This window comes from Aquarana catesbeiana, linkage group LG06 (genome assembly GCF_042186555.1).
Source record: "Aquarana catesbeiana isolate 2022-GZ linkage group LG06, ASM4218655v1, whole genome shotgun sequence".
In the NCBI taxonomy this organism is placed as follows: Eukaryota; Metazoa; Chordata; class Amphibia; order Anura; family Ranidae; genus Aquarana; species Aquarana catesbeiana.
In genome coordinates this window covers 264,801,964-264,822,546 of record NC_133329.1, presented here as the reverse complement: position 1 = coordinate 264,822,546, position 20,583 = coordinate 264,801,964, and the positions used below count along the sequence as shown (strand labels likewise).

The 20,583-nt window shown below is 42.7% G+C and overlaps 1 protein-coding gene across 4 annotated transcripts in view; it reads left to right on the top strand.

Annotated features, from left to right (window-relative positions):
* CDK15 (cyclin dependent kinase 15) overlaps positions 1 to 20,583 on the top strand; it is a 438,173-nt gene that overhangs the window by 115,569 nt on the left and 302,021 nt on the right. For all 4 annotated transcript variants that reach the window (XM_073633297.1, XM_073633299.1, XM_073633298.1 and 1 more), the window contains 3 exons: positions 6,249 to 6,328; positions 7,720 to 7,814; positions 11,545 to 11,607. In XM_073633297.1, coding sequence (XP_073489398.1) covers positions 6,249 to 6,328; positions 7,720 to 7,814; positions 11,545 to 11,607 — 238 coding nt within the window. The remainder of the gene's footprint in view (positions 1 to 6,248; positions 6,329 to 7,719; positions 7,815 to 11,544; positions 11,608 to 20,583) is intronic.

The following is a 20,583-nucleotide window of genomic DNA, read 5'->3' as shown; positions in this document are numbered from 1 at the left end:
GGATCGAGGGAAGGATGAATGCAGAAATGTACAGAGACATTTTTGATAAAACCTGCTCTAGAGTGCTCTGGTCCTCAGACTAGGACAACGATAAGAAAGGAATGGCTATGGGACAACTCTGTGAATGTCCTTGAGTGGCCCAGACTTGAACCCAATTGAATAACTTCAGGAGAGATCTGAAAATGGCTGTGCACCGACCCTCCCTATCCAACCTGATGGAGCTTTAGAGGTCCTGCAAAGAAGAATGGGAGAAACTGCCCAAAAAATAAGTGTGCCAAGCTTGTAGCATCATACTCAAAAAGACTTGAGGCTGTAATTGGTGCCAAAGGTGCTTCAACAAAGTATTGAGCAAAGGCTGTGAATACCTATGTACATGTGATTTTTTTCATTTTTTATTTCTAATAAATTTGAAAAGATTTCAAACAAACTTCTTTCACGTCATTATGGGGTATTTTTTTTAGAATTTTGAGGAAAATAATGAATTTAATCCATTTGGAATAAGGCTGTAACATAACATTGAATGTGGAAAAAGTGAAGTGATGTGAATACTTTCCGGATGCACTGTATTAAGGACATGTATGACTGATGCGGTGGAAAGTCGCTCTTCAAGTATTCTACAAAAAGCAAATTGTTCTATTACATATTATTCCCTGGGAGAGCTATATGTTGTGTGTTGCTGCCCCCTGGCTTCCAGAGGAGAAAGTAATACATTTGGAATATGTGAAAATGGCCTGTTATGCTTTATACCAGGGTTTCTCAACTAGGGTTCCTCCAGAGGTTGCTAAGGGTTCCTTGAGAAATGAGAAATTTCTGCCTGTCAGATAGGTTCCCGCCAACACCATTGGTCTTTTTAACTTTCTGTAAGGGGGTCATTCTACCCAGTGACCGCAAACGTAACGAACATTCTTCCCACTGACCATCACACTAAATTATCATGAGTTGTAGATAAAGTAATTTTTAGCAGGGGTTCCCTGAGACCGGAAAGTTATATCAAGGGTTCCTCCATGTTGAAAAGGTTGAGAAAGGCTGCTTTAAACAGTATTTCTAAAGATACATATATATATATATATATATATATTGTGACATTGGGGATTGTTCAGCTCAAGTGGATAGATGCATTTTGGTGCAGTGAGCCCACATCAGAGAGGCATTTATAGTTAAGGGCCTGGTAGCCCACGTTTATTAAAGGAAAAAACAAAACAAAAGTCCATCCAGGAATCCCACGCAGGGGTCCAAGCTTCAATTAAACACACAAAATCCAAATGAAAATGCTAGCCCACCTGGCTACTCTTCAGCAGTATTGCTGCTGTAGGGAACAGGCCCCTCAAACAAGCTGCTTGGATGCACACAGTCTTAGGCTCCTTGGTCACACACAGTTTCAAGAGCTTCAATGCACGCAGCTTCTGGCTCCTTGGATGCACACAGCTTTGAAGCCCTTCAACGCACACAGCATCTGGCTCCTTGGACACACACAGCTTTGAAGCCCTTCAACGCACACAGCATCTGGCTCCTTGGACGCACACAGCTTTGAAGCCCTTCAACGCACACAGCATCTATTCTCACACAGAGACACTTACTAGCAGCCACTGCTCCAACTTCACCTTCCTCCACTCTTTCTGCTCTCACCAATCCCTCGTTATATGGGCTGTGTGCACCTGGGCACACACCCTGCTGGCTGTCCACAAGACCCGGACACAGGGTTGGAGATCCCATCCCACCCAAGACTCTGAAGGATCTCCAAACTACAGAGCCCCATAAGGAACTAGCAAAACCTGGAGAAAACTGCCAGAGCAGTTTTCTCCATTTCAAATTTACACTCTGTAGCTCTGCACTCAGCCAATATGCAGACTCTGTGTCTACTTTAACCCCATTTCCATAGGGACAGAGCCTTGCTCTGCCACATACCCCCCCCTCTTGTTTCGATCCGGAGGGAGAAACACCTGCACCCACCATAGCAGTTGGGACACCTCTGTGCTGGCCATTAGCCACGTAGGCCCAACCCTTTTTTCGGGTGTGCTTCCAGGTACGTCCCACCTTGGATCTTGACAGGGTCCTATAATTCCTTATACTCTGCCTTCCCTTTCTTCTCTTGGGGTTCCTGAGCATACTCTCCTCTCTTGGGAGAACTCTGCCTTCCCTGATCCTACCTTTCAGCTTACAGACGTCAGTTTTATCTTTCACCACAGGTCTTTCAGGTTCAAAAAACTCTCTCTGGTTACCCACGGCAACCACATCAATTTTAACAGCACCAAACATTAGCAGATCATACATTTCAATGACATCCTGTCGAACACTATCAGTGCCATCTATCTCAGTACTTGTTAGGACCAGACCTGAGGAGGGACAAAACACAGGCAAGCGATTACACCCCAAGGGTCCATAGCACAGCTTCACCTCACCTGTTGTCCAACACTCCATGGGTAACTGATCTAACAAATGACACTGATCCAAGCACAAACTACTTCTTTCTGATGTACACATTACATTTTTGCAGCAACCAACATTAGCACTTTCCTTTACAGTGTCTCCGGGTACTTTAAGTTGTACCACTTTCTGAGTGATAGAAAGCATCTCTGCTAGTGCTGCGTCTATTTTGGGCCCTACCTTCTCATGAGGTTCAGCGGGTGAGACAGTATCCACGCCCTCTATTGACCACAGCTCAGCCGCACCTCGGACCACACCAGCAGAGATGTTTATAGTCACTACACCAGCCGGAGAGACCTTTGATGTCTCCAACAGTTCTCCTGGGCACCTTCCATACCACTCAGTAACTGGGAGCACCCTCTCAGAGAACCTCAAGACTATCTGCCACACTGTTAATAAGCATTGGTCCCACCAATACCATTCTCGATCAAGGCTTCCCAGCACAGCCTGTACCACCTGGCTCCACCCATGGGTACTACGCAGCACCACCTGGTCCGACTGTGGTGGAGACACCCAAGTGTACAGTGAGTGCGTTTTTACCAACTCCAGCATTTCAAGTAAGGTTTTTGTCATCTCTAAACATCCAATGTCTAAATACCAGACCTTTCTAAGGTCTTTTTCCCTGTCCAAGACATGGAGGGGCTCATCCACTGCAGCTTGTGAGGTTGAGACATTTGAAGAGACCTCCAACTCCTTGGAGGTACCCCTCATCACAGCCTGTTGCTCCCCTGGAGCGCTGTCAGACACATGTCTCACACTTAACCCTTCTGCACCAGTGTCAGTGAGCCACTGCAGGTCATTACAAGTCACATTGTCACCTTGACACCCGAGCTGTTGGGCTGTGGACAACACATCTGCTATGCCAGCACCCTGAACAGTTCCTTCAGACTGGAGGGCAATAACTTTTGCAGGGACAAACGTGTCCTTGAGCACCAGCCGATCTGCAATCCCTCCATTGGGCATAGCAGGTGTTATGTCCACCACATTATTTAATATTGCGATTGCATTCTCATACCAATTATCCCAGTCTATTGTGGTTCCATCACTTACTCTAGAAGGCCCCACAGGAACCTGGGATTCACTAGCCAAAACATCACCTGTGTCATTTCTATACATATCCCCTTGGGTTGACACATCATCTGACAAGGTAGGCTGTAATACATGCTTTTGCCCTACCTGCTCTGGGGGCGCTACTGACACACACAGCTCTGCACTTTCAGCTTTTGCAGGCTGAATTAACCCCTTGACAACTGGGTTACACTTAGGGTTGTGGGGCTGCGCCCGCACACTCTCACTGTGTGACTCAGTCTTCCTTTGCTTCACCAGAGTAGCACCACAGCCATCCTGGAACACCTCTGGCTCCAACACATGGAGACCCCATGAGACTTCCATGGACAAGCCTGCGCTTCTGGTTGTCACGGGAGATATCCTACTCCGATCATTGTCAGTGAACACATTTGCAACATTTTCAGACATGACATTAAAGGGAACACATTTTTCAATGTCATTATCACCAATACCATCACATTTGCCAACAGTAACACATTTGTCAGCATAACCATCTGAATTTTCATTACGTATAGACATAACTGCTACTTTTGTGGATTGTCTATTACCAACCACAGCCTGTGAGCCTCTCCTCACATCACCCTCTATCTTTAAAGGGGAACTCTTTCCTCCTTGGGCAGCTCCATAGCTGACCTGGGAAACTCTCTGCTCCATCACTGCAAGCTCCTCTGAAGTTTCCCTGGGCAACTCTGCAGCACCTGTCACTAGGGAACATGGCACAAGAACAGTTTTGGTCACCCCTAGTTTAACCTCTCCAGCACTCTGCTGGATTATAGCAGGCACATGCATAGTCCCCATGTTCATTTGAGTCTTTAACCTTGCTGTCAGCTGGTCTTCACCATGTGCCTCTCCACTACTCCGGTTAGCACACTGCAGCAAGTCTATGTCCATTTGCACTGCGGATCTTCCCGCTGGACACACTCCCATGTCACTAGGTTCAGTCCCACAAACTGAAACAGTCTTACCATTTTCAGTGGCTGGCATCATACCCTTCACTTGAGTGCGCCGTCTCTCAGCTGCATCCATACCAGCTACTTCCTCTGTGTGGCCACAGGACGACACTGCAGCCTTTCCAGACTCTTCAGCGTTGTTCCAGAACCTTGGGCAAGTAAAAATTCCATGCCCCACTTGACCACATTCCAAGCACGGTACTGGTAGCTGAACTTTACTTTCTTGGAATCTCCTTGATGACTGGCTCTCTGTTGCCAAGGGATACCACTGGTCATGACCATCAGCAGACAGACTCCTTGGATCCCCGACATCCCTGTTGGCCTGGACATTGCTTCCACAGATGACCATATTCCTCTTTTTCACACGCTGTTGTCCACCTGGCTTCCTGTTGCCAGGGGAAACTTCTTTCACTTCCTTTTCAACTGGGGATGACATGATTAATTTACCCCAGGTCACAGAAATTTCACACTTGGAAAAATTCTCTGGCGTGGCTGGGGCATGTGGTGAAATACCCTCTAGCCATAGAACCCTTTCCCTTGCTTCAGCAAGGATTGCTTCCTTTTTCTGTTTGGAACGCCCCATGCTTGCTGTCTTACACACACAGCAACTTGCAACACACTTCACAGCAAAGAGAAAAAAAAATATGTGATTCTCCTTTCACAGGTACACAACCTGCATGCAACACAGTCCATCAAACTTCTGTGCAATGCTGTTCGCCTGGCTGCCACACACAGCTAGCAGTAGTTCCTGATGCGACTCACCATGGAGCAAGGACCTAGATTCCACCGTCTACATGCCCGCATTCTCCACCACTTGTGACATTGGGGATTGTTCAGCTCAAGTGGATAGATGCATTTTGGTGCAGTGAGCCCACATCAGAGAGGCATTTATAGTTAAGGGCCTGGTAGCCCACGTTTATTAAAGGAAAAAACAAAACAAAAGTCCATCCAGGAATCCCACGCAGGGGTCCAAGCTTCAATTAAACACACAAAATCCAAATGAAAATGCTAGCCCACCTGGCTACTCTTCAGCAGTATTGCTGCTGTAGGGAACAGGCCCCTCAAACAAGCTGCTTGGATGCACACAGTCTTAGGCTCCTTGGTCACACACAGTTTCAAGAGCTTCAATGCACGCAGCTTCTGGCTCCTTGGATGCACACAGCTTTGAAGCCCTTCAACGCACACAGCATCTGGCTCCTTGGACACACACAGCTTTGAAGCCCTTCAACGCACACAGCATCTGGCTCCTTGGACGCACACAGCTTTGAAGCCCTTCAACGCACACAGCATCTATTCTCACACAGAGACACTTACTAGCAGCCACTGCTCCAACTTCACCTTCCTCCACTCTTTCTGCTCTCACCAATCCCTCGTTATATGGGCTGTGTGCACCTGGGCACACACCCTGCTGGCTGTCCACAAGACCCGGACACAGGGTTGGAGATCCCATCCCACCCAAGACTCTGAAGGATCTCCAAACTACAGAGCCCCATAAGGAACTAGCAAAACCTGGAGAAAACTGCCAGAGCAGTTTTCTCCATTTCAAATTTACACTCTGTAGCTCTGCACTCAGCCAATATGCAGACTCTGTGTCTACTTTAACCCCATTTCCATAGGGACAGAGCCTTGCTCTGCCACAATATATATATATATATATATATATATACATATATATCATGCACTGTATAACAGTTTGAACACCGGTGCCTGTAAAAATCAGTTATGATGATGGCAAACATAATAACTTCATCACTGGAATATGGCCTTATGACTGCATAAAAGTAATGGTACATTTCATTTTTTTAGGATTAATGGGCAACTGGTTGCTTTGAAAGTCATCAGCATGAAAGCTGAGGAAGGAGTACCCTTTACTGCCATTCGAGAAGGTAATGTATATATTCAATAACAGTAATTGTCAGGACCAAGGTATATTGTACTTATAGCCATCAAATAAAACAGGGTTAATTTAAAGTGGTTGTTAAGCCACTGTATTACAAACATACCATTCCCTCTGTTAGCATTATCTATCCTAGTGTCTGTGCTAAAAAAAAATTAAAATGCTGATTATACCTTTTTATCAGAGCGTCTCCCGACGCTCACATGACTCCTCGGCTCTCTCCTCTCCCTGGCTGAGAGGGGCTGAGAACTCCCACTGACGTCAGCCGGGAGGAGAGAGAGCAGAGGAATCACGTGAGCGTCGGGAGATGCTCTGATAAGGTATAATCTGCATTTTATTTTATTTTTTCAGCACGGACACTAAGACAGATAATGTTAGCTAACAGAGGGGAAGGTATGTTTATAATACAGATATTATAACAGCAGGAAGGGAAGGGGCGGGGAGCATAGTGGCACAGACTAGACCAACATTTTACACAGCGCTTTACAATATAAAGAAGAACAGTACAATTACAATACAGTTCTACACAGTAGGAATAGGAGGGCCCAGCTTACAATCTAACTTTCCCTTACACATGATTGGGTATGCAAAGTAAATAGCGATTACAGATTTAAAGCCTATGGTTAATCAAAATAAAAAAAATCAGCACAAGAGACATTACTTACAATCAATGTGATATGTCCCTTGTGCTGTTAGCTCCTGCTTTAGTGGAAATCTTCAGTTCTTAGATACCCCAGCTCCTGCCGTAATCTTCTAGTGCGGTATTAGAGTCAAAGGACCTGTCATATAGACTCATCAAGAGTGCCATCTATGCCCACACTTTCTGCCCCCTTCCTCCATTCATAGAGGCTGTACTATAGATTCTGTGACTGAAAAGTGACCTATGAATTGAGGATAGGTAGATGAATGAAAGGTCTGCCTCCTCTATTCATAGAGTCGGCACTCTTGATGAATGCATATGACAGGTGCCTCAGCAGTGTGGTCAGTGCCACTATAAGATGTCAATTACACCTGCATTACTGTACCGAACACATGCAATGTTTGTGCAATGCAAAAAAGGTGCAGGAACTTTTTTTTTCCCTGCACTGGAATTGGATCGCATGTTCACACCCATGCAATCTGATTCCCGTCCAATTCTACCGTTCGCACTGCGATCGGTGAACTGATCTGGGGGTGTCATTAACATTGTATTGACACCCGCAGCGGTTTGCAGAGGGCAGTGTGAACTGCCTGCGTGAGAGATGCGATGCGGGAACCTGCACTGGAATCGCGCTGGTTCCCGCATCGCTATAGTGTGAACCCAGGATAGAAATCAATGTTGTTGAAAAAATACAATTGAAAGATATTTATAGCCGTTTCATTTTTATGTTTTTTTTTCAGCATCTCTCTTGAAAGGCCTGAAACACGCAAATATCGTTCTTTTGCATGACATCATTCAAACCAGGGAAACGTTAACTTTTGTCTTTGAATATGTGGTGAGTGATTGTATATTTTTATTATTATTTTCTTTTATATAAAAAGATTTGTAACTAAAGTTAACAATAGAGAAATGTGCAGGTATGATCGGACCCGATCTACCTATGAATACTGATTACATATATTTTCAATTATGCTATAGATGAACTCCTCCTTCCTCTGCACCCCTGAAGAAGGACCTAAATGTATCCCGAAACGCGTTGGGTGTAAGGAGGTCTTTTCATATATCCCCTTGTATGGTGATACTAGCTGACTCTGTTCAGGCCAATCAATATTCCAGTTCTATTTATGTATATTTTTAATCATTACTAATTATTATTAAATTCATTGTTACTCAAATAACTTGTATATTTACCTATATGATACTATTGGTTGCCTTAAAAGTCCACTTAGGGAAAACCCTTTTCTTTCTCTCTATGATCGGACCTGGTGTAATCTCCATGACTAGCTTCCTGCATAAACATAAATGCTTGGGATTCATTTTTATGTGCATACAACATCTCTAGTGCTGCCGTATCTTAAAGGGTAGGGGTAACAATAATAATTAGACAAAGTTTTCTTACCTGTCCTAGTGTTTGTTTTTTTTTTTCTGATGGCACCCTAGATGTTACAATATCAGTCCCCCAATCTGGAAGAAAGAAAACGGGTGGATTGGGTGACTGTTATCCCATGTTAACCAGTAATTTAGGCTGAAAGACGTTGGTGCAAAATATGGACAAATAAAAACGACATCTTTCTGCTGAATTCTCTTGCTAATAGTTGCCTTTTTTCATTCTCTTTTATACATTGTCCAAGGATGGCAAGAAACGTGACATTGTTTACTGTTTTTAAATACAAATATTAAAGAAGCAGGTTTACAGTGTACAGCAGGGATACCTATTTTGATGCCTCTTTTCATGCTGTGTTGTTCATATCTGTAATCGTGTAGAAGTACAAATTGCCTGCTACTGGAAACTATGATACTGCTACAACCTGTGAAAAAGATGCTTGTGGAAAGTCTCTACTTATCCACTTGACCTCCGGAAGATTTACCCCCCCTTCATGACCAGGCCATTTTTTGCGATACGGCACTTCGGTACTTTAACTGATCAGTAACACTAACACAGTGATCAGTGTCAAAAATATGCACTGTCACTGTACTAATGATACTGACTGGGAAGAGGTTAACATCAGGGGTGATCAAAAGGGGGTGTGCATAGCCAGTGTTTTACTATACTGTGTGAGATGCTTTTACTAGGGGGAAGAGGTGGAATTTCCTGCTTTGCAGGGACACAAACTCCATCCCTTCCCTCCTCTCTGAACAGCAATCTGCTTTGTTAACCTCTTGATTACTGGGCACTTAAACCCCCTTCCTGCCCAGGCCGGTTTTCAGCTTTCAGCGCTGTCACTCTTTGAATGACAATTGCGCGGTCATGCATCACTGTACCCAAATGAAATTTGTATCCTTTTTTTCCCGCACAATTAGAGCCTTCTTTTGGTGGTATTTAATCCCTGCTGGGGTTTTTTTTGGTAAAAAAACTAAAAAAGAACGAAAATTTTGAAAAAAAAACACAAAACAGTTTTATAGTATGTTATAAAACTTTGCAAACAGGTATTTTTTTTCCTTCATTGATGTGCGCTGATGGGGCTGCACTGATGAGTACTGATAGGCTGCACTGTTAAGGCGGCACTAAGGCTTCACTGATGGACACTGATAGGCCGCACTGGTGGGCCGCACTGGTGGGCACTGATGAGGTGGCACTGATGGGCACTGCTAGGTGACACTGATAGGCAGCACTGATAGGTGGCACTGATGATGAGGCACTGATTGGCAGAACTGATGGCATTGATAGGTGGCACAGGTGGGCATTGATAGGTGGCACAGGTGGGCACTGGTAGGTGGCACAGGTGGGCACTGATAGGCGGCATTGCTATGAACTGGCAGGTGGCACTGGTGGGCACTGACAGGCGGCACTGGTGGGCACAGATACTTGGGTGATGTCTTACCCTTTTAGGGACTGCTGTCCCTCTGACACAAGCCAGTGATCAGCTCTATTTTTCTGCTCACGCTGTCAGCACGAGCAAAAAAAAAAAAAAAACTGATTACTGATCTTTTGCTTATATCACGTGATCGGCTGTCATTGGCTGACAGCTGATTACGTGGTGAGGGGCCGGGATCACTCGGTGATCACAGAGCCCGCAGGCAGCTCATGCACGGGAGGACGACTATTGTCGGCTTCCTGGCAATTAAGGTCCAAGCTGTAGCCGTCATTTGGCTATAGCGCGGGCGTGAGAAGGTTAACATAGGCAGATTGCAGTTCTGTCTCTGCCTTACGATCGGTGCCAGAGGACAGTGTCGGAAGTGGCGGATCATGTGTGTGTGTGTGTGTATATATAATTTTATATATATATATATATATATATATATATATATATATATATATATATTGTATTGTTTCATTGTGCAATCAGCTTAATAAACCCAAGTTAACTTTTCCAATACAAGTTATTTTTCCAATACAAATATCAGCTACTTCAAAACAGTTAGTAAAATAAAACATATGTCTTAATCCTGGCAAAAAAAAAAATGCCAATCAGTGCATAAAAACAGAAAATGAGCATATAACAAAAGTTACAAAAAGCCAGCACATATGGAGCTATTTTTTTGACAGATATGCGGTTTTGTTTTATATAAGACCATGCTTCATCCTTTTCATGTCCATGCATGTCCTGTAGGGGGAGCTCAGGGCACTGTTTTGGACATCTCTATAAAATGAACTGACTTTTGAAAATGTATTTTGAATCATTCAGCTCAATTTAATAGTCTCAATAAAGAACTTCCAGCATATGTTTAGTCAATTCTTGAGATTTTAAATAAATAATAGAAATAAAACTGACTGAGGACAGAATTTTAATTTCCTGTCGGCACATCCACAGTCTAAAGCCTCGTATACACAATCAGATTATTGGACGACCATTCGTCCGTTTTTTGTTGCATGCTAGTCTCATTTCGAAAGTGAACAGGTTACTAACCATATGAAAATTCTCATACGACAAAATTCAAGCTTTGTATGTATTCTTTAGTTTGTGAGCATGCATAGTTTTGCTCTTACAATTTTTTTCGGACAAAAACCATACTAATTAAACGAAAATCGGACGTTAATTCCATATACGACAAAAATTGTATAGTCTGCACATCCAGCTTTTGTTGGATGAAAAACCGGAATTGGCTGTCGAAAGCACCATACTAGCGATTTGAAAATCATCAGATCGTTCGTTGGATGAAATTTTACTTTTGGTTTTCGTATCGTGTATACGGGCTTTTACTCACTAATGCAGTACAGAGATGATCATGGAAAGGGAAGTAACCCAGAACAAATCAATCAGATAAAATTTTAAAACAATAAGATTATTAAAAGCATACTACTATTCACCCGCTGAATAGGAATACAGCAAGACTATGGATAAAGCCAACATGACATTACTTATTCATAACTGCACTTATTCTTGATCCTCATACTAATTTTTTGAGTATCCTCAGACATCCTATCTAAAGTCTGAAGAAAATTAAACCTAGTCAGAAAATAAAGGTTTTGGGAGGAACAGATGAGGTCAAGCAACAAGAAATGTTACCTATAAGATAGGTAATAGGTGTTTATATAAAGAAAGGTTTATGGCAAATCCTAACATTTTTTTTAAATTTAAGGGCTTGTTTTGCTAATACTTTATACACATATTATATTTCTGCAGCATACAGACCTGTCACAGTACATGGCCCAGCATCCTGGAGGACTTCTGCCATACAACGTCCGGGTGAGATCCTGTTTTTATTCATATATCTAAGGTCAGACAATTGACACCTAGGACTCATTGCTTGAACCAGATTAGGCTAATTCATCTTGCAATACTTATCTGTTCTCTGTGAAGTTCACATTTTCCATTAATTCTATAAATGGGTTTACATCTTGCATCCACAAACACACTAGCTTTCATATAAATGGCTCACAATTTATATTAACTAAGGCTAGCCATACACATGTAGAATGCTCTTGTTCAGCCCAAAAGGCTGAATAAGTGAAATCACTTGATTCCCCCATCCATGCTAAACAGCCTGGAGGAATATCCCCTGCCAGCTATTGTATTCTGAAAGCTGCTGTTCCTTTGGATGCCTGAATACCCAAATAGTAACTGCATCTGATTGGCTGTAGTCACTGTTCGGCTGAGAATTTACAATCCTACTCCTATTTTTAAATCAAAGTATGATGAGCTGGGTGGTGCCAACACAGTCACTCATTGCTCAAATTATCCCCACCGATCCTACATGACCGGCTGTATAAACATAAGTGGAGACAGCTTATTTCCTAACTTTTATCAGTTTTGTCATTCCTGGGAGGAGCATATTTCTGACCATAAACTTTAGAAAGTAATCAGATGTGCAGGTACAATCCATCTGCCCTCATATGAGGAAGACACTAGAACAGGTCACAGCTCTGTAACCTATGGAGACACCAGAGAAGATAACTGTTCTGCTTCCGCAATTTAAACACTGAAACTGTGATCTCTATAATATATGATCTAGTTGTGGTGAGCTTAACTTACAGTCTCAGTAGCTTAGCAAACAGTGACTCGATCCAAATGACATCTTGCAGATCACAGAAAGCTTTAAACCAAAACCTTGTGCAGATCATAACAGATGAACATCAGATCAAAAATCATAGTTTGTCTAGCTCCAGCAGAATAGAGTACATGTAATGAATGGAGGCTGAAATATGAAGAATAAGGGTGGGACTAATTACATAGACCATCACATAGCTGCGTAGTGAGGTAGGGACAAAACTATTTAAAGGCAAACAAACAACAATTAACGTGTAACATGACAGATAACTAATCTGCAAATTCTCACTTGGCTGAACTTAATATCTGTTTTTATGGAGAAGGAAAAATCAGGAACGTGGAGCTGAGAGTCTTCTAGTTTATTATGGTAGGAACCATAGACTTGATGTCTGGTTCTCGCAAAGAAAGGCTACATTACACCAGTGGTCATCAACCCTGTCCTCAGGGCCCACTAACAGGCCAGGTTTGCAAGATAACTGAAATACATCACAGGTGATATCATTTGTTGCTCAGTGATTGCAGTATTCTAGTCTGCATCTCCCCAAGGTAATAAATAAAACCTGGCCTGTTAGTGAGCCATGAGGACAGGGTTGATGACCACTGCATTAGACAACTGCCATCTTGTGGCTATGGGTAGTCCTATTCACTATTACGGATATGCCATTGGAGGGCAATGCATGCATTTAACTTAAATTGAGAAGGACTATTAAAACCCATATGCACTTCATAGTCATCACCTGGTCTTGTCAATTGTAGCAGAATCACATAGTAATCAGGGTAGATCTCAACCCACACTCATGGCAAATAGATCTTAGACAAAAGTCTATTGGGTGGGTTTTCTTAGCAAGTAGACTTTTTTTCTCTGAGAAGGCAGCATAATTTATTTTATACATTGGTCCAGCCTTGACTAATGTAACTATGCATATACTATACCTGGATGATGCCCCTGAAAGCTAGAAATCACTGAAGTAGATACAGCTACTACAGTGATCTTTAATTGCATTCTGGGTCTTGTTCTGAACGGCTGGCCTGATGTATTGTGAATAAAGGAGGTCATCTACTCAGAACAGTTGCACATTCTGAATGTATGCAAAGCATTCTTTAATACAGTGGTCATCAACCCTGTCCTCAGGGCCCACTAACAGGCCAGGTTTGCAAGATAACTGAAATACATCACAGGTGATATCATTTGCTGATCAGAGATTGCAGTATTCTAGTCTGCATCTCCCCAAGGTAATACATAAAACCTGGCATGTTAGTGGGCCCTGAGGACAGGGTTGATGACCACTGCTCTAATAGGAGGAAAGGAAAACATGACATAACCACCCAACCTCTCCACCTTGTCCAATCAGAGAACAATTTGCATTATTTCAGAAAATTCTCTCAATGGTGCCTGTGCTGACCTTCTGTGTTCAGAATGCATCAGGACTGTCACTCAGCACAGGACCGAGAAGCAAGTGGAGATCACTGGAGTAGCAGAGTCTGCTTCAGTGATTTCCAGCTTCCGGGGCAATGGACAGGTATGGTATATACATAGTTAATATACATAGTGATAGTGGTCCACCTGGAATACTTCTTTATGCATTGGTAAGCTGCAATATATTGTTTTTGGGTTTAAGACAGCTTGGCGTTTCCTGCAATGAATCAGCCACATAATCTGTGTGATTTGATAGATAGATGTATGTATTAATAATTATGTTATTATATTATAATAAATTTGATAGATAGATGTATGTATTAATAATTATGAATGAGTTGTCAGCCCTCACATAGGCATGGTCTTTCAGAATACCAGCTATCACATCATTTACCTTTGTATGCTTACACTCGTCAGGAATGCTTGTCAGGCTTTTGACTCTTCTTATACTGCCTATGGCCATTGGTATTGCTTTTTATATGTTAATATTATACAGGATTTATATAGCGCCAACAGTTTGCACAGCCCTTTACAATATAAAGGGAGACAATACAGTGACAATACAATGCAATATCAGAGGGTTAGGAGGGCCCTGCTCCTGCGAGCTTACAATCTAATAGGGAGGGGCTGGTGAAACAAAAGTTAATAATTGTAGGGGATGAACTGATGAGAGAAATATAAGATTCAGTTATTAGCTGAAGGCAGGATAGGCTTCCCTGAAGAGATGAGTCTTCAGGGATCGCTTAAAAGTGGACAGAGTAATGCCCCGTACACACGGTCGGAATTTCCGATGGAAAATGTGTGATAGGACCTTGTTGTCAAAAATTCCGACCGTGTGTAGGCTCCATCACACATTTTCCATCGGATTTTCCGACCCACAAAGTTTGAGAGCAGGATATAGAATTTTCCGTCAACAAAATCCATTGTCGGAAATTCCGATCGTGTGTACACAAATCCGACGGACAAAGTGCCACGCATGCTCAGAATAAATAAAGGGATGAAAGCTATTGGCCACTGCCCCGTTTATGGTCCCGGCATACGTGTTTTACGTCACCGCAGTTAGAATGATCGGATTTTCTGACAACTTTGTGTGACCGTGTGTATGCAAGACAAGTTTGAGCCAACATCCGTCGGAAAAAATCCTAGGATTTTGTTGTCGGAATGTCCGAACAAAGTCCGACCGTGTGTACGGGGCATAAGAGATAGCCAGACAGATTGAGATAGTGAGTTCTAGAGAATGGGAGAGTCCCTGGAGAAATCCTGGAGACGGGCATGGGAGGAGGAGACAAGGGAGCTAGAAAGCAGGTGGTCTTGGGAGGAGCAGAGAGGGTTGCTTGGGTGATATTTGGAGACAAGATTGGTGATGTAGCTCGGGGCAGAGCTGTAAATGACTTTGTATGTAATTGTTAGTGTTTTGAATTTTTATACGTTTCGTAATCGGAAACCAGTGGAGGGAATGGCAGAGAGGGGTGGCGGGCACTGAAGAGGGGATAGCCTGTGGAGAGGTAGGCCAATGAGGCCAATGAGGAGGGAGTTACAATAGTCAAGGCTAGAGATAACAAGGGAGTGAATAAGCTGCTTAGTGGTTTTGACGGTTAAAAAGGGGAAGTATTTTGGAGATTTTACATAGAAGTCTATAAGATTTGGACAGCAATTGGATTTGGGGCTGAAAGGACAGGTCAGAGTCCAGGATTACACCTAGTACCCTGGCATGAGGGCAGGGACTGATGGCTGTATTATTAATCTTGATGGAGAATTCAGGGGGGGGGGGCACGGGCAGGAGGAAATATTATGACCTCAGTTTTAGAAAGATTGAGTTTGAGGAAGTGGTGTGATATCCATGCTGATATGTCAGTTATTAATGCGAGAGAAGTCTGAAGGAGTGAGATGAGAGTGAGGTGGTGGGAGCAGAGAGATAGATTTGTGTGTCGTCAGCATAGAGATGGTACTGGAAGCCATAGGAGTTTATAGAGTGAGCAAAGGAGGAGATGTAGATGGAGAAGAGGAGGGGTCAGGGGACTGGACCTTGGGGGACCCCTACATTGCAATTTGGGCACTATGTCACTTGTTTTGAACTTTTTATTTATATTGTCACTTTTTTCAGTTGGGCCTTGGTTAAAATTGTGTATTTTTTTGAAAAACCATAATAAAAACTGATTATACAAAAAAAAAAAAGAATACCAGCTTTAATGTTTATTACTTACTAGTGGAAAGAAACTGTGTGGCTTTTGGCTTGTTATTAAGGCTGAATTAACACTAATGTGCTGCAATAATGTGAGGCAATGCACATCATGCAGAATGGCATGCTGTGATGCTATTCACTCTGAACCGCATCCTAATGCACCTTCAAAACCCGGCTGCTATCACTCTTTTATCTGAGGCAGAGAGACAGCTGCAGACACACTTGGCTGCAGTAACCTCTCAAGAGATCTTCATCCCCCTCCACCCTCTCTAACACAGGACAGCACTTTCCCAGGAGGACGCAGCCAGGCTGAATATTCTCCCTTTCATCCAGCCCAGTGACAGGTCCACACCATCCTACAATCCCTTCTCTACAAATTTAAAGGAGAACACACACACCATCTACTACCACATAGAACGCTTATACGTGGACTGGTATGGAACACAGAAAACCATATTCCCCATTTCAGGCCATCTTTTCCAACCAGCCATTATGTTGATGTACAGATTTTGGCCTACTGGCCCATAGAGACTGCGCCCTGGTTCTCAAAGGCTCTGATGAAGGGGTTATCCTCGAAACGCGTCAGCCAACTCTAAACAGCTGCCTCAATATGGGCTCATGATACTTTTAACCCATTTTTATCTTTAAATTTCCATGTTTTTTATATTTTGTTACCTGTTTGTATTGATACGTAGTATTGGCATTATTTAATCGCTTTTATTTGCCTTTATTGGCTTTTATTTTCATTTGATTAAATTTTATACTTTTTGATGCGAGCAACTGATCACACGCCCTTCATCCATCACTGTCCATAGCACCTTCAAAACCCACCTGTGTTGCTGTTGCAGCTCTCTGCAATGCACAGTAACACACTGCATTAGGATTGATTTACTAAAACTAGAGAGTGCAAAATCTCTGGTGCAAAATCTCTGATGCAAAATCTCAGGTGCAGCTGTACATACAGTCAGGTCCATAAATATTGGGACATCGACACAATTCTAATCTTCCACCACAATGGATTTGAAATGAAACAAACAAGATTTGCTTTAACTGCAGACTTTCAGCTTTAATTTGAGGGTATTTACATCCAAATCAGGTGAACGGTGTAGGAATTACAACAGTTTGTATATGTGCTTCCCACTTTTTAAGGGACCAAAAGTAATGGGACAGATTAACAATTATCCATCAAACTTTCACTTTTCAATACTTGATTGAAAATCCTTTGCAGTCAATTACAGCCTGAAGTCTGGAATGCATAGACATCACCAAACGCTGGGTTTCATCCCTGGTGATGCTCTGCCAGGCCTCTACTGCAACTATCTTCAGTTCCTGCTTGTTTTTGGGGCATTTTTGTCTTCAGCAAGTGAAATGCATGCTCAATCGGATTCATGTCAGGTGATTGACTTGACCATTGCATAACAATCAACTTCTTTCCCTTAAAAAACTCTTTGGTTGCTTTCCTAGTATGCTTCGGGTCATTGTCAGTCTGCACTGTGAAGCGTTGTCCAATGAGTTCTGAAGCTTTTTGCTGAATATGAGCAGATAATATTGGCCGAAACACTTCATCCTGCTGCTTTTGTCAGCAGTCACATCATCAATAAATACAAGAGAACCAGTTCCATTGGCAGCCATACATGCCCACGCCATGACACTACCACCACTATGCTTCACTGATGAGGTGGTATGCTTTGGATCATGAACAGTTTCTTTCCTTCTCCATACTCTTCTTTTCCCATCACTCTGGTACAAGTTGATCTTGGTCTCATCTGTCCATAGGATGTTGTGCCAGAACTGTGAAGGCTTTTTAGGTGTTGCTTGGCAAACTCTAATCTGGCCTTCCTGTTTTTGAGGCTCACCAATGGTTTACATCTTGTGGTGAACCCTCTGTATTCACTCTGGTGAAGTCTTCCCTTGATTGTTGACTTTGACACACATACACCTACCTCCTGGAGAGTGTTCTTGATCTGGCCAACTGTTGTGAAGGGTGTTTTCTTCACCAGGGAAAGAATTCTTCGGTCATCCACCACAGTTGTTTTCCATGGTCTTCCGGGTCTTTTGGTGTTGCTGAACTCACCGATGCAGTATGTTCCAAACAGTTGATTTGACCACACCTAATGTTTTTGCTATCTCTCTGATGGGTTTGTTTTGTTTTTTTTAACATAATGATGGCTTGCTTCACTGATAGTGACAGCTCTTTGGATCTCATATTGAGAGTTGACAGCAACAGATTCCAAATGCAAATAGCACACTTGAAATTAACTCTGGACCTTTAATCTGCTCCTTGTGATTGGGATAATGAGGGAATAACACACACCTGGTTATGGAACAGCTGAGCAGCCAATTGCCCCATTACTTTTGGTCCCTTAAAAAGTGGGAGGTACATATACAAACTGTTGTAATTCCTATACCGTTCACCTGATTTGGATGTAAATACCCTCAAATTAAAGCTGAAATTCTGCAGTTAAAGCACATCTTGTTCGTTTCATTTCAAATCCATTGTGGTGGTGTATAGATTTAAAAAGATTCAAATTGTGTTGATGTCCCAATATTTATGGACCTGACTGTAGTAGCCAATCAGCTTCTAACTGCAGATTGTTCTATTAAGCGTTGACAATAAAACCTGGAAGCTGATTGCCTACCATGCACAGCTGCACTCTCCAGTTTTAGTAAATTAACCCCATTGTGTTGTAAAAACATTGCATTGTTAAAAACAGTACAAACACCATTTTTGTGCATCGGGAATCGCAAATTAAATGAACAAATGTAAATGAACCCCAAAGGATATCTAAATCTAATAACAAAAATGTAATATATTGCAGCTAACTAGTCTTTTTTTCAGGCTAAAGCTGCGTACCCACGAGCGGAATGTCCGACAGAAAAAGTCAGACGGAAGCTTTTCATCGTGTATTCCGATCGTGTGTATGCCTCATCAGACTTTTTTTTTCGAAAATTCTGATGGACCTAGAAATGTAACATGTTCTAAATATTTCTGACGGAACCAATTCCTATCAGGAAAACCACTCGTCTGTATGCTGTTCCAACGGACCAAAACCGGCGCATGCTCTGAAGCAAGTATGAGACAGAAGCTATTGACTACTGGCTATTGCACTTCCTTTTTCTAGTCCCGTCGTACGTGTTGTACGTCACCTCGTTCTGGACGGTCGGACTTTGGTGTGACCGTGTGTATGCAAGACCGCTTGAGCGGAATTCCGTGGGAGTTCCGTTGGAGAAACCTTCGGAGTTTGTTCCAATGGCAAAACCGGTCGTGTGTAGGCAGCATAAGTATATTTTCTATAAGTATAGATCTTGCCAGAATTCCAGTGTTTTAATGGCAGGATCACCAGGTGAAAATAAAGATAAAAACCTTATGAAGGAAACTAACTAATAAGCAGACATATAATATATTTATGTGTTTGAAGAACCATGTCACACTGGTAATGTTGTGTGGCTGATCAGAATTACAAATCCTTTGAGAGTACAGTACAGAAAAAATAATTCAGCTGGATATTTAGCAATGTCTCATTTTAATGTTGAATACGCAAATTAGAGGAGAAACCCCTAACCATTCAATCAAAGATTGAAAAGACTAATATATAAAAGCTTGCAATAATCTAAACAAGAAAAATTTCCATTGCAATCTGGAATATTAGAAACTAACTAAAATAAGTGGTTGATGGTCTTCAGTAAGTTACAAAAAATCTTTCCCACTAAGCTATCATTAGGGTAGTGGCATCTATAAAATTTACACATCGCAGAATTAAGTTATTACGTACCTTTAAACAGTTAATTTATGCCTCTCCCTCATTACTTAGTTTTCCAGCAGCTGAACTTTCGGCACTTAGTAATCTTGGCATGAGTTTCCCGGTGCTGGGGCTGTAAAGAACTTTTCCTATTCTGAGACCACACTAATAGTAAGCCCTGCATAATCCTAAAGTTTACCCAGCCCCCATATTTACACCATCCTTACAATAAACCTAAACTCTAAAATCAACCCCTACCCATAAATGAACCCCTCACTCCGTATCCTTTACCAGGATCCTCTCTTTGTCAAGCAGGTAGTGCCTGTGCTGATGCAGCACTGAGATCCTGGCTCCAGAACAAGTTGTCCTATGTACCCCCTTCTCTTTGTGTGTGCTCTTTATAAATAATGCTGCTGCTATTGCCATGTTGCTGTTTGGTATAGTCTCTGACAACCGAGTTAAGCCCACAGGTATGCGCACAGGGTGTGCCAGGTGTGCCTGGGCACACCCTAATCACCCTGTGCAGTTCCAGTTCCCCCTGCTGCCCAGCTCCCTGTGCCCCCCCCCCCCATAGCCTCTGGCTTCATTCCTCTCCTGCCAGCTGCTGCGGGGGATGCTTCAGGATGTAGAGCAGGGGGAAGGGGATGGTAAATACGGCAACCTCTGCCCTATTGACACCGTCCACTGTCCTAATGACAAAGTCCACTGCCTTACTGACACATCCACTGCTGTAATGACTGGCACCATCCACTGTCCTACTGGCACCAATTTCTGCTCAACTGACGCTGTCCACTGCCCTACTCACATTGTCTGTGTTTTATTACATTTTAAAATAT